At 36.8% G+C, this 19,595-nt stretch overlaps 1 protein-coding gene across 3 annotated transcripts in view; it reads right to left on the bottom strand.

Moving 5' to 3' along the window:
• The window catches only part of IGSF3 (immunoglobulin superfamily member 3), a 130,690-nt gene extending 112,578 nt beyond the window's left edge, over positions 1–18,112 (bottom strand). For 2 of the 3 annotated variants that reach the window (XM_039333766.1, XM_039333768.1), the window contains exons 1-2: positions 17,975–18,112; positions 16,562–17,287 (exon numbers count right to left, since the gene is read on the bottom strand). In XM_039333766.1, the coding sequence (XP_039189700.1) occupies positions 16,562–16,634 (73 nt within the window). In that variant the 5' untranslated portion in view covers positions 16,635–17,287; positions 17,975–18,112. The other variant, XM_039333767.1, reaches the window with a different exon arrangement.
• Between the last annotated feature and the right edge of the window lie 1,483 nt (positions 18,113–19,595).

Below are 19,595 nucleotides of genomic sequence, written 5' to 3'. Positions count from 1 at the left end.
GTGGAATATTCAAAGAATTTTTAGAAGAAGGGTAAAATTTACCCCACAATTGTTTTTGTTAGGTATTGTTACTGATTGTGATACTAAAGAGACCACATTGATGTTAAATTTAATTATAGCCGCAAGGCTGCTAGTAGGGCAATGTTGGAAGAAGGAATCTTTGCCTACTTTGCAAGAGTGGTTTTTTAAAGTTTCTTATTTGGCGGAAATGGCAAAGATTTCGGCTTTCTTGAAGGATCAATCGCAGGAGAAGTATTTTGCGGTATGGAAAAAATGGATAGATTTTATACAATATAAGTTGGATATTAAAAAATATTATTTAGTTTTTCAATAACTTATATTTAAAATTTAAAACATCTTATAGATTTTATTCCTTTTTTTATTTTTATCTTTTATTTTTATTATACTTTCTTTTATCTTTTTCTTTTTTCCTTTTCTTTATTCTTTTTTCTTTCAAGTATTATTCTTTTGGTATTTATGTTTTTATATATATATATATTATTGTTAATTATCTTATAATTTGTTTAATTAATGTATTTAATATGGTTTATATTTTTTTTTAAAGATTTTTTGAAGAAATTTCAATTAAGCCTATGTTCAGCTCTGGAAAGGTCGGGGGAGGGAATGGGAGGGTTGGGGAGGTTTGGGGATGGGTTGTTTTGTTTCTGTAAAATTTCAAAAATTCAATAAAAAAAAAGATTGCTTTAAGGGAAATCCTGTTAATATTACAAAAATAATGGATTATTGACCTAGAAAAATATAATTTAAAAAAACTGTGTTTTGGTCTTTTGTTGGTGCCGTGTGTAACAGCTGTATAGTAGTGTGTGCAAAACAAAGTTAGCACGTGTAATATGCTAATATGCTGTGTCGTAACAAATGTGGTTGGTGTAAGGTGGTCACCAGGTGCATATAAACCCGCCTTCTGATAACACAATAAAAGGGATGCTTCATCTTTGTTCGAGGCTCCCATCCCGAGGAAACCACGTGTACGTGTCTGTTCTTCAACACCCATGGGAGACCGCTGGGCGCGAGAAAACCCACAAATGGTGACCCCGACGTGATTCAAGTTTCTGAGCACGTCTCTTGGTACTGCAACTCAGGGCCGGTCGTCAGAATAGACGAAGCACCCTCCCAAAATATTACATCTCTTGGTACCCTCTTACTCACTCAGCGGAAGAGCTTACTGCAACTCAAGGCCGGTCGTCAGAGCTAGATGAAGCACCCTCCCAAAACATTACCGTGAGTATGGGGACAGGATTCTCTAAGCCTCAGGTTGCGCACCTCTCAGAACTTAGGGAATTGACCAAGTCATCAATAATTAAATTAGGAAAAACAATGGGAAAGATTTGCTGCTTCCCACTAAAAGGGATTTGATCCTCCTCTTAAAATATGTATATCTAAATTGCCTTGCATATCCCGAAGGAGGATCCCTAAAAATGTCTGTGTGGGTTAAATTAGGAAAGTATTTTCATGAATGACCAGGATGTGTAAAACTAAGACTTCTGTTCGCTTGTCTTTGTGTATATATGTTTGTCAAAGTCTGTGTGTGAGAGGTAAATGTGACTGTTAACTGTTTCAAATCCAAAGGAAAAAGAATTTTAAAGTCTGCTAGAAATTCTGCTTAAAATAAGCCACAAAAAGGAAAAACCCCACTCTGTTTGTCTGGCCAACAAACAGAGTGAAGAAAAAAAAAAAAATTGTGTTTGTTTGTTTGTTTGTTTGTATTCCTCTTTCTCTCTGTGTACACTCAAGAACAGCCTTAAGTTACCAGGAGGGATTGTTTTAAGTTTTATCTGTTGGAAAAGTTTCACTTGCATTTACTGTATTTGTTTTATCTATCCTTTTCCTGAAAAATGTGTGTCTATCTACAAGAGCCTTTTGAAACTCAAGTCTGCTTGTGTGGGAAAATAATTTTTTTAAGTTACTTTTCGTATCCTATCACTTATTGGTGATGCTACTATGAAACTTTTCTTATCCCAAATATATAAGCATTTCTCAATCTCTAAAACGATGTGGTCTATTTTAGAATAAATGTTCTCCTACCCTTGGCAAGTTGCACACCTTAAAATATTAGGCTTTTAAAATTATTTGGAGTTTTCAGCATTTTCAAACTGCCTGCAAGCTACCCCCCTTCCAATTCTTTTCCTGTCCTTTGTTCTCCATACCTTTTGTCTGCCTCTCCTGGTAGAGTCCACCCAGAAAGGGGGGGGGAGACCTTGTTCTTGTATCTTTCAGCCCTGAAACCCTCTCCCAAGCCTTTGGAAGCAGAACACACAGACCCAGATGCTGCCTCCATCCATTTGAGCCATGGAATTGAGTTTTGAATCCAGCCATCCACTAAAAAGCCACCATGCAATCTGAGTGGAACATCTTCCCAAGTCCTACCATTTCCCCAGATGCCTGTGAGAGCTGCAGAAGGAAGGTGGTGCCATGTGAAGCCTCAGAAGAGAAAATTAAGACTGTGGGGGGAGGGTGGAAACTCATTGTAAACTTTTCTTTCTTGCCCCATTTGTATTGTAACAAGCCAGTTGAATGTATTAATGGAGAGATGGCATTTAGGAATAGGTGGCAGAACAAGTACTGAACACCTTGGACTTCTATCTGGTGGGAGGGAAAATTTATCCAGAATGTTTGTATTGACTATTTGTAAAAGTGCACACACACACACCATTCAGAATCATACTTGAGTCTATCCCCTCCACCTACCTTTAGTAAAGTTCCCCCCAGGCTGATTTTTGCTCTATTGCACCAAAGCTTTGTGGGACCAACTTCCAACAGATACCAAGGGGGAGGGAACTAGGCCCCCTCAGGTGATTTGCAATTCATATGCCCTGACTAAGGAAGCAACAGGAAAAATCCCAAACTTCAGCCCTGAATATCTTGCACTGGTGAGCTCAGATTGGGATTCCTAGAACTCATTATGTGCAATTTAAAGAAAATTTAATAGACTGGCATATTGGACATTACAAACCTGGATGCACTGAATTAAGAGCTAAGGCAGGAAACAACCCTTGAAATTGGGCAGCCAGTGGTCATGTACTAAGGAAAACCATGGCTGTGAAGAATTTTGGGAGGTATGCAAACCTGACTGGAAGCTAAAGGTGACATCCAACATTTGAAAATGATTGGCACAGAATATTGGATACTATAAATTTCTTTTCCACCTAACAAAATTTTGCCCTGACTTTTAGAACTTTATGGGTGCAAGCTCCCCTTTTGGGAGCCACTAAAGGGATCTTTTTCTGCTGCCTCCATTAATGTCTTATTTTTCTTTTTCTTTTTTTTGCTTAACAGTTTAAAAGCTTGCCTACCAAGTTTCCCTGACCAGATCAATTTTAATGTCATACATTTACACACTTAAGGCACAAAGTGGGGATATTGATGGAAGTTAGCCCCCCCAGAAGGAAATATTAAAAAGGGCAGAAAAATATATTTTTTCCTCAAAAGGACTTTTTAAAACCAAACCTGGCCCCAAATCTATCTCTCTGCCCCAAGCAAGAGCTAGGCCCATACAAATGCAAATGTAAAACCATCAGAAAGTTGAAGCCAGAGCAATCAAGAAGACAAAAGAGAAGATCTGCATACCCCACCCAAACTCTAGGAGTCAGCCCCATCACCTGGGAAGCAGGATATGATAATAGAATTAAACCACAGATATCAAGGCCTAGACAAACACTCAGAAACAGCCTCAAGGTTCATGCAACAGGAACAGGAAACTATTCCAAACAAGGCTAGAGGGGGTATCCCCCCATGTGCTCTCTCTCTCTCTCTGCCCTTCTCTCTCCTCTGCACTTTCCTGAAGAACCATCTTTCTGCAATAAACTGTAATCTTCAGGAACTGTCACCCACCAACAGGTCAATTTAGTAACTACACCTATCACTGCAGTTCAGCAACCCCTGCTAACCAAACCAGCCTTCACTTTGCCAAGCGACACTGAGGATGACTTCCTATAAAGTGCTACCTCCTTATTTTAAATAAAACAGAAAAGTAGGAGATGTTGGAATTATCTGGATTATCTGGCCTGTTGGCTGAGTCATCAGCTGCAGTAGGCCAAGGTATGAGGAAGTCAGAAGTAAAAAAGATTTTGTTGGTGCCGTAACAGCTGTATAGTAGCGTGTGCAAAACAAAGTTAGCACGTGTAATATGCTAATATGCTGTGTCATAACAAATGTGGTTGGTGTAAGGTGGTCACCAGGTGCATATAAATCCGCCTTCTGATAACACAATAAAAGGGATGCTTCATCTTTGTTCGAGGCTCCCATCCCGAGGAAACCACGTGTAAGTGTCTGTTCTTCAACACCCATGGGAGACCGCTGGGCGCGTGAAAACCCAAAAAAAGGAATAAAATCTATAAGATGTTTTAAATTTTAAATATAAGTTATTGAAAAGCTAAATAATATTTTTTAATATCCAACTTATATTGTATAAAATCTATCCATTTTTTCCATACCGCAAAATACTTCTCCTGCGATTGATCCTTCAAAAAAGCCGAAATCTTTGCCATTTCCACCAAATAAGAAACTTTAAAAAACCACTCTTGCAAAGTAGGCAAAGATTCCTTCTTCCAACATTGCCCTAGTAGCAGCCTTGCGGCTATAATTAAATTTAACATCAATGTGGTCTCTTTAGTATCACAATCAGTAACAATACCTAACAAAAACAATTGTGGGGTAAATTTTACCCTTCTTCTAAAAATTCTTTGAATATTCCACCATATCTTAATCCAAAAGGCTTTTATATTTTTACACGACCACCAAATATGATAGTAAGTAGCATCCAAACAACCACATCTCCAACATTTAGGCTGTAAGTCAGGATACATACGAGACATTTTTTGTGGATCAAGGTGCCATCTGTAAAACATTTTATAAAAATTCTCCCTTAAGTTCTGAGCTTGTGTAAATTTGACATTCCTCACCCAAATAATTTCCCAGGCATCTAGTAGAACTGGTTCACCAAAATTTTGTGCCCATTTAATCATACATTCTTTAATTAATTCTGCCTCTGAATCCAATTCTACTAGCACCCCATAAATTCTCTTAATATGAGTTTGTCTTTGGTCTTTTACTTGTTTAAGAAAACTTTCATCTTCTCTAAGTAAACCCACATTACGATCTAACTTCCATCTATCCACTATTTGTCTATACTGAAACCATGAATATATAATATTTTCTTGTGCTAGATCTTTCAAAGATTTTAACTGCCAATTTTTACCATCCCATCTAAGTAATTGTGCATAAGAAACACCATCCATCTTGACTCGTCTCCTTATCCCCTCTATCGCATGCCAAGGTATAGCCCATAATGGGATTTTAAAATCACTTCTATAATATTTCCTCCAAACCCGAAATAAAGAAATCCTTATAATATGAGATTTAAAAAACCCTGTCAACTTTTTTATTAAAAATTAAATAGGCATGCCATCCAAAAAGTAAATCCCAACCCTCCAAGAGGAGTATTTCTACATTTGTTAAATTAACCCAATCACTAATTAATGTTAAGACCACCGCATCATACTACAATTTCAAATTCGGTACCTTGAGTCCACCTCTCTCATGAGTGTCTTGTATTATTTTAAGCTTTACTCTTGGTTTTTTCCCCGCCCAAATAAATTTATTGATACCTTTCTGCCATTCATTTAAATTCATCTCATTCTTTAAGATAGGTATCATTTGAAATAAAAAAAGAAACTTTGGCAGAACATTCATTTTGATCACCGCAATTCTTCCCAAAAGAGATCATTGCAATTTCTCCCAATTTTTCAAGTCTCTTTGTATCCTGACCCACAACCTTTCATAATTATTTTTGTACAATTTTACATTAGAAACAGATAAAGTAACCCCCAAATATTTTACCTTATCAACAACCTCAAAATCTGTCAACTTAACCAAAGTCTGCTTATCCAAATTGGTCATATTCTTGGGTAATATTTTAGTCTTGTTGTTATTAATTTTAAAACCCGAAACCCGTCCATATTGGTATATCAATTGTAATAACTCTATTACCGAATAAGTAGGTTGGGACAGGGTAACCACCAAGTCATCTGCAAAAGCTCTTAATTTATATTCTTTTTTATTAACTTCTATTCCTTTTATTTCCTGTGATTCTCGAATTTTAATCAACAATATTTCCAAAGTTAAAACAAACAGCAGTGGTGACAATGGACATCCCTGTCTAGTTCCCTTTTCTATTGTAAAAACCTCTGATAAACCCCCATTAACAATAAGTTGTGCCATTTGTTTTTGATAAATAAGACCAAGAGCTTGTAAAAATTTTTCTCCAAAATTCATTTTCTCAATTAATCTTAACATAAATTGCCAATTCAATTGATCAAAAGCTTTTTCAGCATCTAGACATATCAATCCTGCAGGAACTTGATTATTTTTATCTAAATATTCTAATAAATTAATAATTTGTCTAACATTATTCTTCATGTACCTTCCAGTTATGAAACCCGTTTGATCCTTATGTATAACCTGATGCAAAACCCTCATAAGCCTATTAGCTAAGATTTTTGCAAAAATCTTATAATCTACATTTAAAAGAGATATAGGTCTATAATTCTTTGGTAAAGTAAGATCTTGATCTTCTTTTGGGATTAAAGATATAAAAGCTCTACCCCATGACGGGGGAATCTCTAAACCCTGTAGTATATTGTTGAAAAGCTCTCTTAAAGGTTGAATCATCTCTTGTACCAAAGTTTTATAATAAATAGATGACAGACCATCCATATCCGGTGCTTTACCTAATTTTAATTCTTTAATCACTATCTCAATTTCCTCACTAGTAATTAAACCATTAATTTCTTGTTTCTGATCTTCTGTTAATTTAGGGAAGTTGGCTTCATTTAAATAATTATCTATATCTAAAACCTGTATTTTAGTACTCTTATATAATTTTTGATAATAATCTAAAAAAGATTTCTTAATCAAATCCTTATGGTATACCAATTTACCATTATAATTTATTTTATCTATAATTCTCTGTTTCTTTCTTAATTGATAAGCCAACCATCTCCCTGCCATCTCCCTGGTTTATTAGCATTACAAAATGTATTTTGTTTCACATACAGTAAGTTAGTTATAGTTTGATCAGCCATCAACATATTAAATTGTGTTTTAAGCAATTTTATAGATTCTTTAACCTTTTCATCTGTAGGATTTGAGATCAAAAATTTTTCTTTTAATTTAATCTCATCTTCCAATTCCTTACGTTTCTGAATCTGCTTTTGTCTATGAACATTATTCATTTGTATCAAAATCCCACGCATGAAGGCTTTACCTGCATCCCATACAATTGACATTGAAGTTCCCTTATGCATATTTAAGACAAAATAATCCTTTAAGTGCTCCTTTAATTTTTGAACATTCTTTTCTTGTCTAAATAAATTTTCATTCATCCTCCACGATCTCCTCTCCTCTCTTTCATCAACCAGCTCCATCCAAACTGGACTATGATCCGTCAATGTCCTAGGAAAAATTTTAACATTCTTTACCCTAAAATATAAATCAGTTGTAATAAAAAAAAGTCAATTCTTGAGAAGGATTGATGTCTATCTGAGAAGAAAGTAAAGTCGCTCTCCTCCTGATTGCGTTCATGCCAGTAGTCTCGTAGCTCCCAGTCCTCTTTCAAATCAAAAAAGGCTTTAGGTAATTTAGCCTGTCTAAAAGAAATAGAAGATCCTTTTTTGTCTCTTTGTGTATCTAACACACCATTCCAGTCACCCATTAATATCACGGATCTATAATCCAACAAAGTTAATTTCTGATGTAACAATCTATAAAATTGTTCCTGTTGTTGGTTTGGTGTGTACAGTCCCACTATAAGTATTTTCTTACCATATAAACCAACTTCAATCATAACATATCTCCCTTGAAGATCAGATTCTACCAAACAGGCTGATAAGTTTTGCTTAACATAAATAACTACGCCCCCTTTTTTCCCAGGAGCAGAAGATACAAAGTGAGATCCCAAACGAGCATTGACTAAATATTTTTGATCTTTAGCTATAATATGTGTTTCCTGCAAACAAATAATATCATTGTTATGTTGCTTTAAATAATGAAAGATTTTCTTTCTCTTCTGAGGGGAATTAAGGCCATTAGCATTCCAAGTCAGGAGCTTTACCATCTCCCTTAACCAGAAGCCTGGAGAAGACTGCTTGAAGATCTGCCATTGAAGAATGTGCTGCAGAACTCTTGGGTCTTGCTCCTCCCACCGGCAACAAAGCACTTTCTTGAAGAGATTCTTTAACTTCTTTCCTCTGTTGTTCCTTTTCCTTGCGTCTATGCACTGCACGGGTCATTCTTTGCTCTTTAATCTCTGCTTGTCGCGACCACTCCGACTGTAATTCTCCAACCACCATCACACCTGGTCCTTCAGACTGCTGTTCCACCTCTTTACCATCCAGAACTTTCTGCATCATAGATGATGGTGAGCCTGCTCCCAGGACCGAACTGTAAAACTCCTTTGCTTTAGGGACTGTATTAAGTCTATAACGCGTCCCCGCATGGCTCAGAACAATACCCATCGGAATCTCCCATCTGAATGGCATCATTCTTTTTTTAAGTTCATTAGCTAAGAAAGCAAAATCTTTTCTCTTTCTTAGAATTTTAGATGGGATCTCCTTTAAAATAATGACATCTTGAGCAGCAATCTGAAACCTCTTGTTATAGAAAGATTGTTTAATTTCATTACGCAGAGATCTCTTTGCAAAATAAATCACCACATCTCTTGGTAAATTTTTCTGTTTTGCGACGCTGTATACTTTTTCCACTTCTCTAAGTATTCCCTCTTTCTCCCTCTTCAAAATGAAAGCAAAGTCATTCACCACAATCTCTGTCAGATCTTGATGCATATCCTCTTTCAGACCTCTGATTCTTAAAGCATATTCCATTTCCCTATACTGAGACATAACAATGTCATCTTGTGAAATTTCCATCTTTTTTTCCATGCCTTCAAATTTATCTTCCAAGATGTCAACCTTATCTGCAACCTCTTCGACTCTAGAGTCAAGCTTCTCAACCACAGAAGCAAGTCCTGATAGGGCCATAACTATATCTTGCCTCAAAATAGTGTTATTCTGCTCTAACAGGTTCTTCACTTCCCCTCTAATTTCAGTTTTATTCTGATCTAGAAGCTCCTTCATTTCCCCTCTGATTTGAGTTACTGCATTTCCCATTATATCTTTCATGTCTTGTACAGATATTACTGGCAGAGGAGGAGAAGATGGTGGTGTAGCTTTAGGTTGTTGCACCGGTAAAATCGCAGGAGAAGAAGCCACCTTAGGAACTGTAGAAGCTGCTTGCCTTTTTGAAGCCATTTTTTTTTAAAAAAATTCTTATTTCCTCTTTCTTCCTTCTTAAAAAAAATAAAAATAAAAAAATCCTCAAAGAATAAAAAAAACAAAGGAGAGTTTGAAAGATATTTCAAAAACACAAAACCACCTTCAGAAAAAGAGGAAAAGTTTAAAAAGTTTAAAAAGAAAAAGCTATATAGTCCGTAACGTTCCGTTTGACTCACTCTTTTTTCCCCGGAAAAAAAAAACTTTCAAATCGCCATTTTACTTTCACTCTCCACACACAAAAAAAAAAAAAGATCAGCCTAAACTAAAAAGCAAATAAAACTCAATAAATCCAATCCTTTATCCAGCTCTGTCCACTTTTTAAAAAAAAATCACTCACCCGATCCCTTTAAGCGCGGAGATGGTAGCGGCGTTTCACTTTGTTCCCAAAGGAAACAAAGACAGCTGGGAGGCGGAGGCAACCCGAACTCAGAGGGAGCTCTCTTTCCACCCCCCCCAAAAAAATCCCTGGGGGGTTTGAGATGCTCTACCTCTATTCGGGTGGTTCTCTCCCCCCTCCCTTCGCCCGGGAGATTTTGAGCCGTGGGACAGCTGGTGAGTGCTGTGCTCCGCGGTTCTCACGCTGTCCCAGGAGGACGGCTACAATGTAGCCGCCATCATCAACGCTAACCACCGGAAGTCCATCCCCTTAAAGCAATCTTGCAGCTATAGCAAATTGTAATACAGGATCCACCCAGGTAGGGTGAAGATTACCTTATATCCATTTAGAAGATCCATATGGCAACAAACTTCACTGAAAAATATCAAACATTGATTCATTTTTTTCTGTACATTTAAAGTTGTTTTTATAAAGCACTACTTTATTTTCAATGTAAATTCATCCTTCACCACTTGGTGGATAATAACATTATTTTGTAATATTTATTTAATTTATACCACCCATCTCTTTTAAAGTTGATCAAAGATGCAGCACGAGTCTCACATATTTAAGCCACATCAACTGAGATGAGTTCAAAATTTTCCATAAAGATTTTGGTAGAGCAATAATTGATTCTGAGAATTCACAGGACTTGTGCTGCAAGATATAGTAGTGGGCACATAGATTAGCTGCTCGTCTGAAAGGATTTAGGTAATTCACAGAGCAAAAGTATGCCAATAGCTTTTCTGAAGTATTTTGTTTCTGGGACAACTGCATTATTTGTCCTGGGAACAATAATCTATAAGCTGTATTTTCAGCAATGGCAAGTGTGTTTATAGGCTACAGCTTGCAGATCTGGGGACTCAATGTCTTCAAGTATGGATGCAGATTATGAATATTTGACCTGTTCTTAAATATCATATAACTCCTATTCCAGCTTAGATTGTTTCAATGTGAAATTAAGCAACATATTCATATTATGTAGTATATTAAGTAAAGTCTTAGCACAAAATATTCAGACTAGTTAGGAAATAATTTAAGCGGTCAACTTATAGAACCATGAAACTTCTTTTCAAATCTCATTGCTCTTCCCAGGATAACCAATCTGATTCAGGCAAGAAGTTTTCCTAGGATCAGTCCAGCTGACAATAGGTCTCCTCACAAAATATTGTAACGTATTTGCAATATTTAATACCAGTTTTGTAGGATGTAAACAGGAGTGAAAAAATCTTAGGACTTAACAGATATTATGAACAGTATATGCTGAAACAATATTCTAGCATTTCATTTTTCAATGAAAGAAGCTACAAAAGAATATATTACATTGTTATATTATAGTACTTCATAGCCCCATATTACCCTATCATTATTTCAATCTAAACTAATTTGATTATATTCATATAAATACATGATTGATCATATACATACATACATATATACATTTAACTTCTTGTTACTCTCTCCTGCTCATAGAAACAAGTACAGCAACAGCTTATTCTTAATTGAAAGGCATGTAGGCGATCAAGATGGCTGCCAAATGTTTTTCAACCGAGACTGATGGTCCACCACACTTGGCTTCCTCTTTTCTCACATGCTTTGCTAGCTAGTTTTTCTATTTCTTAGATTATGTTTTATCCTAAATTCTTTATGCAGTGTTTTGATGATTAACAGCATTTTTCTTTATAAGGAAAATGAGTATAGAATCCGCAGCATTTGCATTACTTTTCTTTAGATCAGAATTGGTTTCTCTAAATATAGCCCTCCAAATTTTGTTGGACTGCAGCTTCTTCAAGACTGCTAATGCAGGATAGAACTGATGAGCACCAAAATTCAACAGGTTACAGATCTGCTATAGATTATAGCAGTGATGGCGAACCTTTTAGAGACTGAGTGCCCAAACTGCAACCCAAAACCCACTTACGTATCGTCAGGTGCCGGGTGGGCATGGCTACGGTGGTAACGGCAGACTGGGTAGGACTAAAAAGTTCAATCAATTCCAACTTTTTGAGATCTTTCTTTCCCCACAAGAAGTTGAAATTGCCATAGGTTCGTCACCACCGGATTATATCATCAATCATCCAGTACTACCCTTTAATTCTACTGTGAAACTAATTAAGCTTCTGTATAAATATTTTACTTGCATCCATGTCCACATCCAAAGCTGCAGGAACAGAATGCAAGAAACAAGCATATGTAAACCTATGGTTTAACTTAATTTTGTATTTTGTGTTTTCCTATGTACATAAAAGCAGAATGAGTAAAGGAATGAGATGCCTAATTTCTTTTAGAACTTTGATTTGCATATTTTAATGTTAATTAATTTTGCAACAGTATCCTTGAATACGTTTCAGACAAACAACATTTGAGAATCTTTTCAATTTCATTCACTAGGTTTGCAATCTTAAGAACAGAATATTTTGACAAAAAATGGCCAAAAGAAATAACAGATATATTCAGCAATATCATGAAAAAAGAAATATTCTTTAAACGTCAATACTTTTCAGAGGAACATCAACCTCAGTTTTGCCTTAAGAAACATTTGTTCTTCCTTCCTATATCCGATAAACTTTTACTCTTACCTAGAAAGAGCAAAGGCATAGAAGCACAAAGGGATCAAGACACCAGTGCAAAGATAAGAGTGAAAACACACCCCAAGATTATTAAAAAGGGCTTTTAGCAATTTAGAGAAGAAAAACAGTCATACTGTTGCAATTCAGGCTAGGTAATGCCTCGGGGCCATATATAGTTTTGGTGACAAGAAGCAGGTCAATCATCATACAGCAGTTGTATCTGGGAAATTTATTCTCCTCCCAGAAAATGTAGAAATCTTACACAAGAAAGAGGAAAATAGTTTGCAACCTTGATTTTTGGTAACACCTTGAGTGTGCCTTGTGCCACAGAGATTACGTTAGAATGCATTAAATTACTTTTAGGTTTGTCAACTTTCCTTTCCAGGAAGTTGTTTTTTATATAATTTATAGAAATATGCAATGGCAGTCAACAGAATATATCTTCTGAAACATTCTTATTTCTGATCACGATCTTTTCAGACAGAATAGTATTTCTAAAAAGTTCAAATCACTACTTTTCTGCACATAAGCACAAATATGCTTTTCTCAAGACTTTATTCAACCTACATATTATCACAGAAAACAGAGGAATTCAGACACAAGATCTGAAATTGCCTGTGCAAGCTGTTCTTATACTTAACAGAGAATCAAGTAACAATATTCTCATAAAACATCTAATAGTAGACAATTTCAACTGTGGTAGGCATGCTGAAACCTTATGACTGCTTGTCATCCTTAAAACTCTTTTTACAGTGGTTTCAATCCCTCCTCAATGAAGCTGTTGAACATTTGCAACAAATTAATAGTGCAGTACCGAGTTACAAGTTGTATCCTCTAACAATAATGAAAACTCATTATAAGTTTCCCAGAAATAGAAATTGTTGTGTATGTGCATATTGTATATTTCTGAGTATATATAGAAACTATGGCTAAGGGTTCTGCTATCTTTTCTAAAAAATATTTTTAAGTTCTCCTCCCATATCTATTTGCCAAAATTTGGAAAAATGTAAGATTTATTATGGGTTCGGCATTTTTGCAGTTACCAATTGTGAGGAGACAATGATCTGACCAATATAAGTAAGTTTTTAATCCAACTCTCCATATAAATTGGCACTATTTATTAAGGGTCAGTGACTGATTTATTAAGGGTTTATTATTTATTAAGGGTCAGTGAAGCAGCTATTGACATAGTTCTGTGAGCATAATATAGAAACAGATGGATAGAAAGATTATGCATATAAATTCAGAGAATCCCCACAATTTATACTATATTTTATAAATATAGTGTTAGCTACTGGTGGGAGCCTAAAGAAATGCAAAACCTACTCAAAATCCAAGGAGAAAATGAATTCTTTAACTTTTAAGCTTATTGTGTTTTATTTTCTATATATTACTCTACATGTATTAGTATCAGACTCTCTGTTATGGGAAGAAGTCAATCTTAGAAACACATATAGGCCTGACAGAGACACGTACAGTCTCATTACTATGCAAGGGTTATTTACAATATTATACCTCATTTCTCCCCATTATATACTCAGTATGATGAAGTGCCACTTTCTTAAAGCCTTGGAATTGAAGCACTGCTGTGCAAGCAAAAGAAAATCAGCAGTATCCTCTGTAAAACACCCACATGCCAGATGAGACTTTTCAATCCACTGCACTATGGGGAATGAGAGGGAAGAGCTGCAATTTCCCCATAATTACACCATCATCTTTCATTGCTTTCAGAACTCACAATTTCACTTCCAATTTACAGAGGCTTACAAAATCATAAGCAAATATTATAATAGGTTTTATGGCCATTTTTCTAAGTTCTGTGAGATGTAATTAACACTCTGGACAAAGTCATCTTTCTGAATCATTAGAAAATGCAAGCAACAGAAGAAGTTATGAAGTTTTGATCTCATATTATGCCATCTTCTGTCTTTAAGAAAGCAAATCAAATTCATCCCAAATCTTAAGTTTTCTAGGGACATGAATATAGCAAGTCCTTCAGACCACATGAAATTCTTTTATATATTATATCATCAGTTTAATATGCTGACTGAAGATGTCTGAAGAATTAGCTATCCTTCACAGAGATTATCTCTTATATCTGCCCTATATAGATCACCATCACTTTTTTTTTATCAAGTAGAAGGAACTAAGATTTACGCAGACATACTTTAATGTAGCCATACAATTTGCTATTCAAGAGGGACAGTTAATTTAAACTGAACTATAGTACTATTAAAAGACGCTTAAAGGCTGACATTTAGCCTTAAAGTTGAAACTAATTTATATTTGTCTTTTGTTTTAAAGCCATTGCCAGAACCCTGAATTTTCTGATCATTTGAAAAGCTAGGTAAGTCTTCTAGTAATACAGAGCCCTCTGCTGTTTTGCTGTAACACCAGCGTTAAGGACAGAACAAATATCTGACATTAGACGGCATTAGTTATGATAATATTGTTCTTAAACCAGAAAGATTTAATGTTCAAACTTACTGTATGTGTTTAATAAACAACTCTGATTTATTCATGTCAGTTTTCAGAATACAATAGACTTGTCTGCAGGCTACAACTTTAGGCACTATTCTATGGAAAACATTCCAGCACTGGAATGTAAGATTGTTTTACTCTTTAATAAAAATAAGCCTAAAGATTGTGGCTCAAGCAGAACATCTGTTGAATATTATTTATTTTTAAAGCAATATAGCAATAATAATGCAATTATTTCCACAAGATTAAAATTCCCTACCACGCAGAACCAAAGAGGCTTCTTGGATGAGAAGCAAAACATTTTCCAGGAAAAAAATAAGGAAGTCTAGTTGCCTTTTGAAAAAGCGCCTTTGGGACAACCATGATCTGGATGATTAAGAGTCTCAACAGACATATTCCCAGAAGAGTTTACCAGCTCACGTAGGCATCTATAATACTAGACAAGGAAGGGCATAGGATGAGATGTACATTGCAACTTCATGATGCAAACCCTGTAACCCTGTGCAAGTCTAGGAGGGTAGGATTTGCATTGTGATGTTACTGTGCATGTGTCAGAATTTGTACCTATCATCATCTGTAGTCACTTATACTCAATAGTAATAAATTGGGTTGAACAGTTTAGAAAACAAATCACTACTCATAAACAATTTCTTAAAACAAGTTCACCAACTGTACCGTAGTTACTAGATTTATTCAGAAGGAATTTTTAAATGCTTTATTGGTGGGACTTTATTATCTTCATTTTGCAATATCCCATTTTATTCAACAAGCCACATGTATCTAGTTGGAACACTATGTACGTGAACTTTGGAAAATGTGGATATAATTTTTTTCACCACTTATACTGCCTCCATAAAGTAAATATAAGGACAAATCTATCTCCTGGCCATAAAAATTCTAGTACTTTATAGAACTACATGAATTTTCACTTTGTCCATTTTCAAGAGACGCAGTTCTTTAAAACACTTGACAACAACACTACAAATCACTTGATGGCAGACAGAGACTGCCATACTGAGTATTCAGATAACATTCTCCTAGTTTTAATTTAGCCAGATCTCTATCTTTTTGCAAAAAGAAAAGCGTAGCTTTTTTTTTTCTTCAGAAACAAAGGCTTCAATGCTACACACTTTTACCTGGAAGTAAATATTACAGAAATTAGCAGAACTTTTCTTTGGATAAGATTTTTAGCACTTTAAAAATTAAATATATATCATAATATACATTTCTGTCATACATTTCATGCATCTTGTCCAGCAATCTTTATGCCATAGCTAATATTGGGTTTTACTATTTTGCAAGATACTTAGTTGTTCTCACTGAAAAAAATATACTGACAAGCCACATTAGCATGAACAAAAAAAAATCTAGCTTCAACAATCTCCTGTCTTCTGTTTCATTTCTATAATTGTTTTCAAACATAAGGTGGTACTTCTTACCTCCTAAATGCACTGCTAGCTGAATTTGCAGCTGATCCTGATATTAGATACCCAGATTCAAAAGTCAGACAGAAATCTGCTTGAGGCACAGCAGAAAAGGCCAAGACACTGCTTTCAATATCCTCACCAAACTTTATATGCTTACCCAGAAAGAGTTACAGAACACTGTACTAGCTATAATCTCATTAAATCCATTGTGTTAAATAAGTTCCTTTTCTTCCTCTGATTCCAGCATTATCCCAATAATAGAATTGTTCAATCATATAAGAAAACACAGTTGGAAAAAAAAAAAAGCTAATGATGAGTTAAAACCTGCCAGATTTTTGACAGAGATAAGCAATTTCTTACCCAGAAGCATGAGAGATGTCAGCTCCAGCAGAAGGTACCTCATCTTTGTAGCAAAGAGAAGATAAAAAGGCATCACTCTTTCCCACTAGCACTCTTCCTTATTCTTTTATCTTCTGCTATCAAAAATACCAACTGGTTTATATTTCCAAAGTCAAATATTCTGGTATAGTAGAAAGACAGGAAACAGGACTAAAAAGGAGGAAAAATCAGTGAAGTCCAGGCTCAGTGGAAGATGTAGAACTGCCTTCAGAGGCTAAATCTTTGTTCCAAAAGGACTCCTTTGCCTTTCTAAATCCTGACACATTACGTTTTGCAGCACCTACTTTTTATTTTCCCTCTACTGCACCTTTTGGCATACACCTCCCTTTCTTGATCTATCCTCCTGGAAACAAGAAAAGTGCACAAAATGTGTTTATCTATTCCATTTTACAAGACAGAGTAACCTCTCAACTCAGGTGGTACTTGATAAAAACTAGGCGATTAAGCAAGTTTTTTTGACATTTTTGGAAGTCCCCAAAGAACCAATCATTGCATATAGAAATTTGAGTCTGTCAATTTTCCTTCAGGGGAGACATAGCAAGGTCTGATAACTAAAGCTTGAAAGATCTTTTCCCTTATGTTTGCAAATAAGGGGCAAATAAGTAACCAAAAGATGCCACTTCAGCTGCTGGTTTTCTTCAGTCTGGATTCCTTTCTTAGGTGCCAAGAGTTGATATCTGTTTCTTCCTAAAAAAAGGAAAGGGGGGGGGGAGAGATGAAAACTTATACAGCAGAAAAAAAGAATAAACTGAACTCTTGCTATGAATTTTCCTTCTTTGGACCGTGAATGCAGAGATTTGAAAGGGACTGTCGAGGGAACTGAAGAAATGGAGCTCATCAAAGCGACGGCCCGCCCTCTCTCCCCCCCCCCCCACAGGAGCATCAGCATAACGAGGAAAGACCAGCCCGCTATTGTTTCAACCTCTTACTCAAGAGAGCCGCCTCCCATTTTCTCAAACTGGAGAGAAGGGTTTAACAGGGCGCCCTCTGCAAGAACGGATTATTGGCAAGAGCAGGGGCGGAGGTGGAGTCTGGGACCAGCCGGGGAAATGCCAGAGAGCAAACAAGACGCAGTTAACTGCCTAGATTACATCTGCTGGAGTCCGGCAGATTGCGAGCCACGGGGTGCCCTCCGAAGCCCCAGCGCAGTCGGCGGTCCGTGCATCCAGAAGACCGCACCAAGGGAAAAAACACGCGCCGTCCAGGCTAAGCTTCGCCACTTATCCAAAGAAACCTGATTGTTCGCTCTCCCCGGCTACTCCCTTACCCACGGCTTCGCCACTCCACGTGCCCTGCTTCTTTTCGCCCCTCACATCGGCAGCCAAGACTTCGCCAGCGGTGGCTCGCCCCGCGCTTGGCGCTACTTCAACTAACCTGTCCGCTCTGGATTCTTCCCCTCAGCCCGCTGCCACCGCCTTCTCGGCGTCTCCGTTCCAGTTTCATTCTCTATTCAACGCTGCTGCAGGGGGTGCAGAGCGTTTCCTCCCGGCTTGGAAGCTCCGCCTCTTCAGTACCTCCCTGTCCTGCCCTTTTTCCCAGCGTCCGCCTCCCATTTCTCCCTCGCGTTTCCCTTTGTACCTTTCTCGTTCAGTGTTTCCTCCTGCAAAGTAAGATAAACTGCTGAAAAGAGAAGGAGGAGCGGGAGAGGCCTTTTTGGACAGGCTAAGAGAAGTTTGAGGACTATGCCGTTCAAGCTGGAGTAGGCTTAATTTTCAGTCCCAGCCCTCTTTCCAACAGGCAGCGAAGAAAGTCAAAACGGGGCTGGTATGGGTTCCCGTTGAATCGTTAATCGTTGCGATCCTGCAAAAGCTAAGCCTTGCTGCGTGTCCGCAGAGTTAGATCAGCCTAGCGTTGGGCTACTGTATATTAATCGTTACTAAATCGGGAATTTATCGAAGGATGGCACTGAAAACCGACCGTGTTTATAATGCCACAAGTTTAGAGAGCAAACACTCAGCGATTAGAACAAATGTTTCCATGTGTCTAAGAGCAAACAAAATGCAATGCCTATAATTATTTCAGCTGTGATTTTGGAGCAATCCCAATCGGCTGCTTCAGTCTACAATAGATTGTTTGAAGATTAAAACCATAATATACAAAGTTTGCGGAAGATGTATCCAACATGAAAAACCCAAAGTATGCAGTTTTACACACTTTAAAGAAGAAAGATATGGATCACATTTGCCAAACAAATTTGTTTCGTCTTTATGCTTTAAGAGCAATACAATATATTTTGAATGCATTGTTGCATGCTGCAAAGGTGACGGTATATATAAACATGTTGCAGCAGGACCCGGAAAACGGCAGAAGCTTCCTTATCTGTTTCTGCTTGCAAGGCAGTGAAAATGGGCAATTCTGCGTGTTATTAATGAATAGACTTAACGTGCTTTAATCCATTAAGCATACCGCGCACGTTTTTTTTTTACCAAATACGTTTTGATTCTTTTTAGTTTAATGCTGTAGGAGAGACTCTGTACTTTATAGATTGGGAGGAGGGGGGAAGAAAATAACTGCTCCATGATGCAAATAAAACATATCTTACTTTGACTTAGCAATTTGGCACTGGTCTTTTTTTCCGTCTGACCTTTGCTCACTTACAGACTTTATAAGCTGACTAAATAATATTGAAGTGACGTAGGGAAGGGATGGGCTATGTAGAAATGCACAAAATTGGGATTTTCTCAATATTTCTAAGAAACAGCTTGCACCCTCCATTACTCATCCTTTCAAAGCTTCATGATTCAGTTTACAAAAGACAAGTTGAAACAGATGACAATGAAAGGGAAATTAACAGTGAACTTATTGCCCTCATTTATAGGCTGGATTTATATATTGTGTTAGGCTAGGTAATAATATGTTTTGTTTGATTCTCAGTAATGCAGCCCCCACCTCAGTAAACCCTTGGTATACCCAGAGATAGGCAACCTTGGCTCTTTTATGACTTGTGGACTTCAACTCCCAGAATTCCTGAGGCAGCCATGCTGAGGGGAAAGGG

The sequence above is a fragment of the Crotalus tigris genome, unplaced genomic scaffold (genome assembly GCF_016545835.1).
Source record: "Crotalus tigris isolate CLP2741 ecotype Arizona unplaced genomic scaffold, ASM1654583v1 scf7180000024508.2633422, whole genome shotgun sequence".
In the NCBI taxonomy this organism is placed as follows: domain Eukaryota; kingdom Metazoa; phylum Chordata; class Lepidosauria; order Squamata; family Viperidae; genus Crotalus; species Crotalus tigris.
Note: the sequence above shows the minus strand (reverse complement) of the source record. Positions and strands in the feature narration are given on the sequence as shown.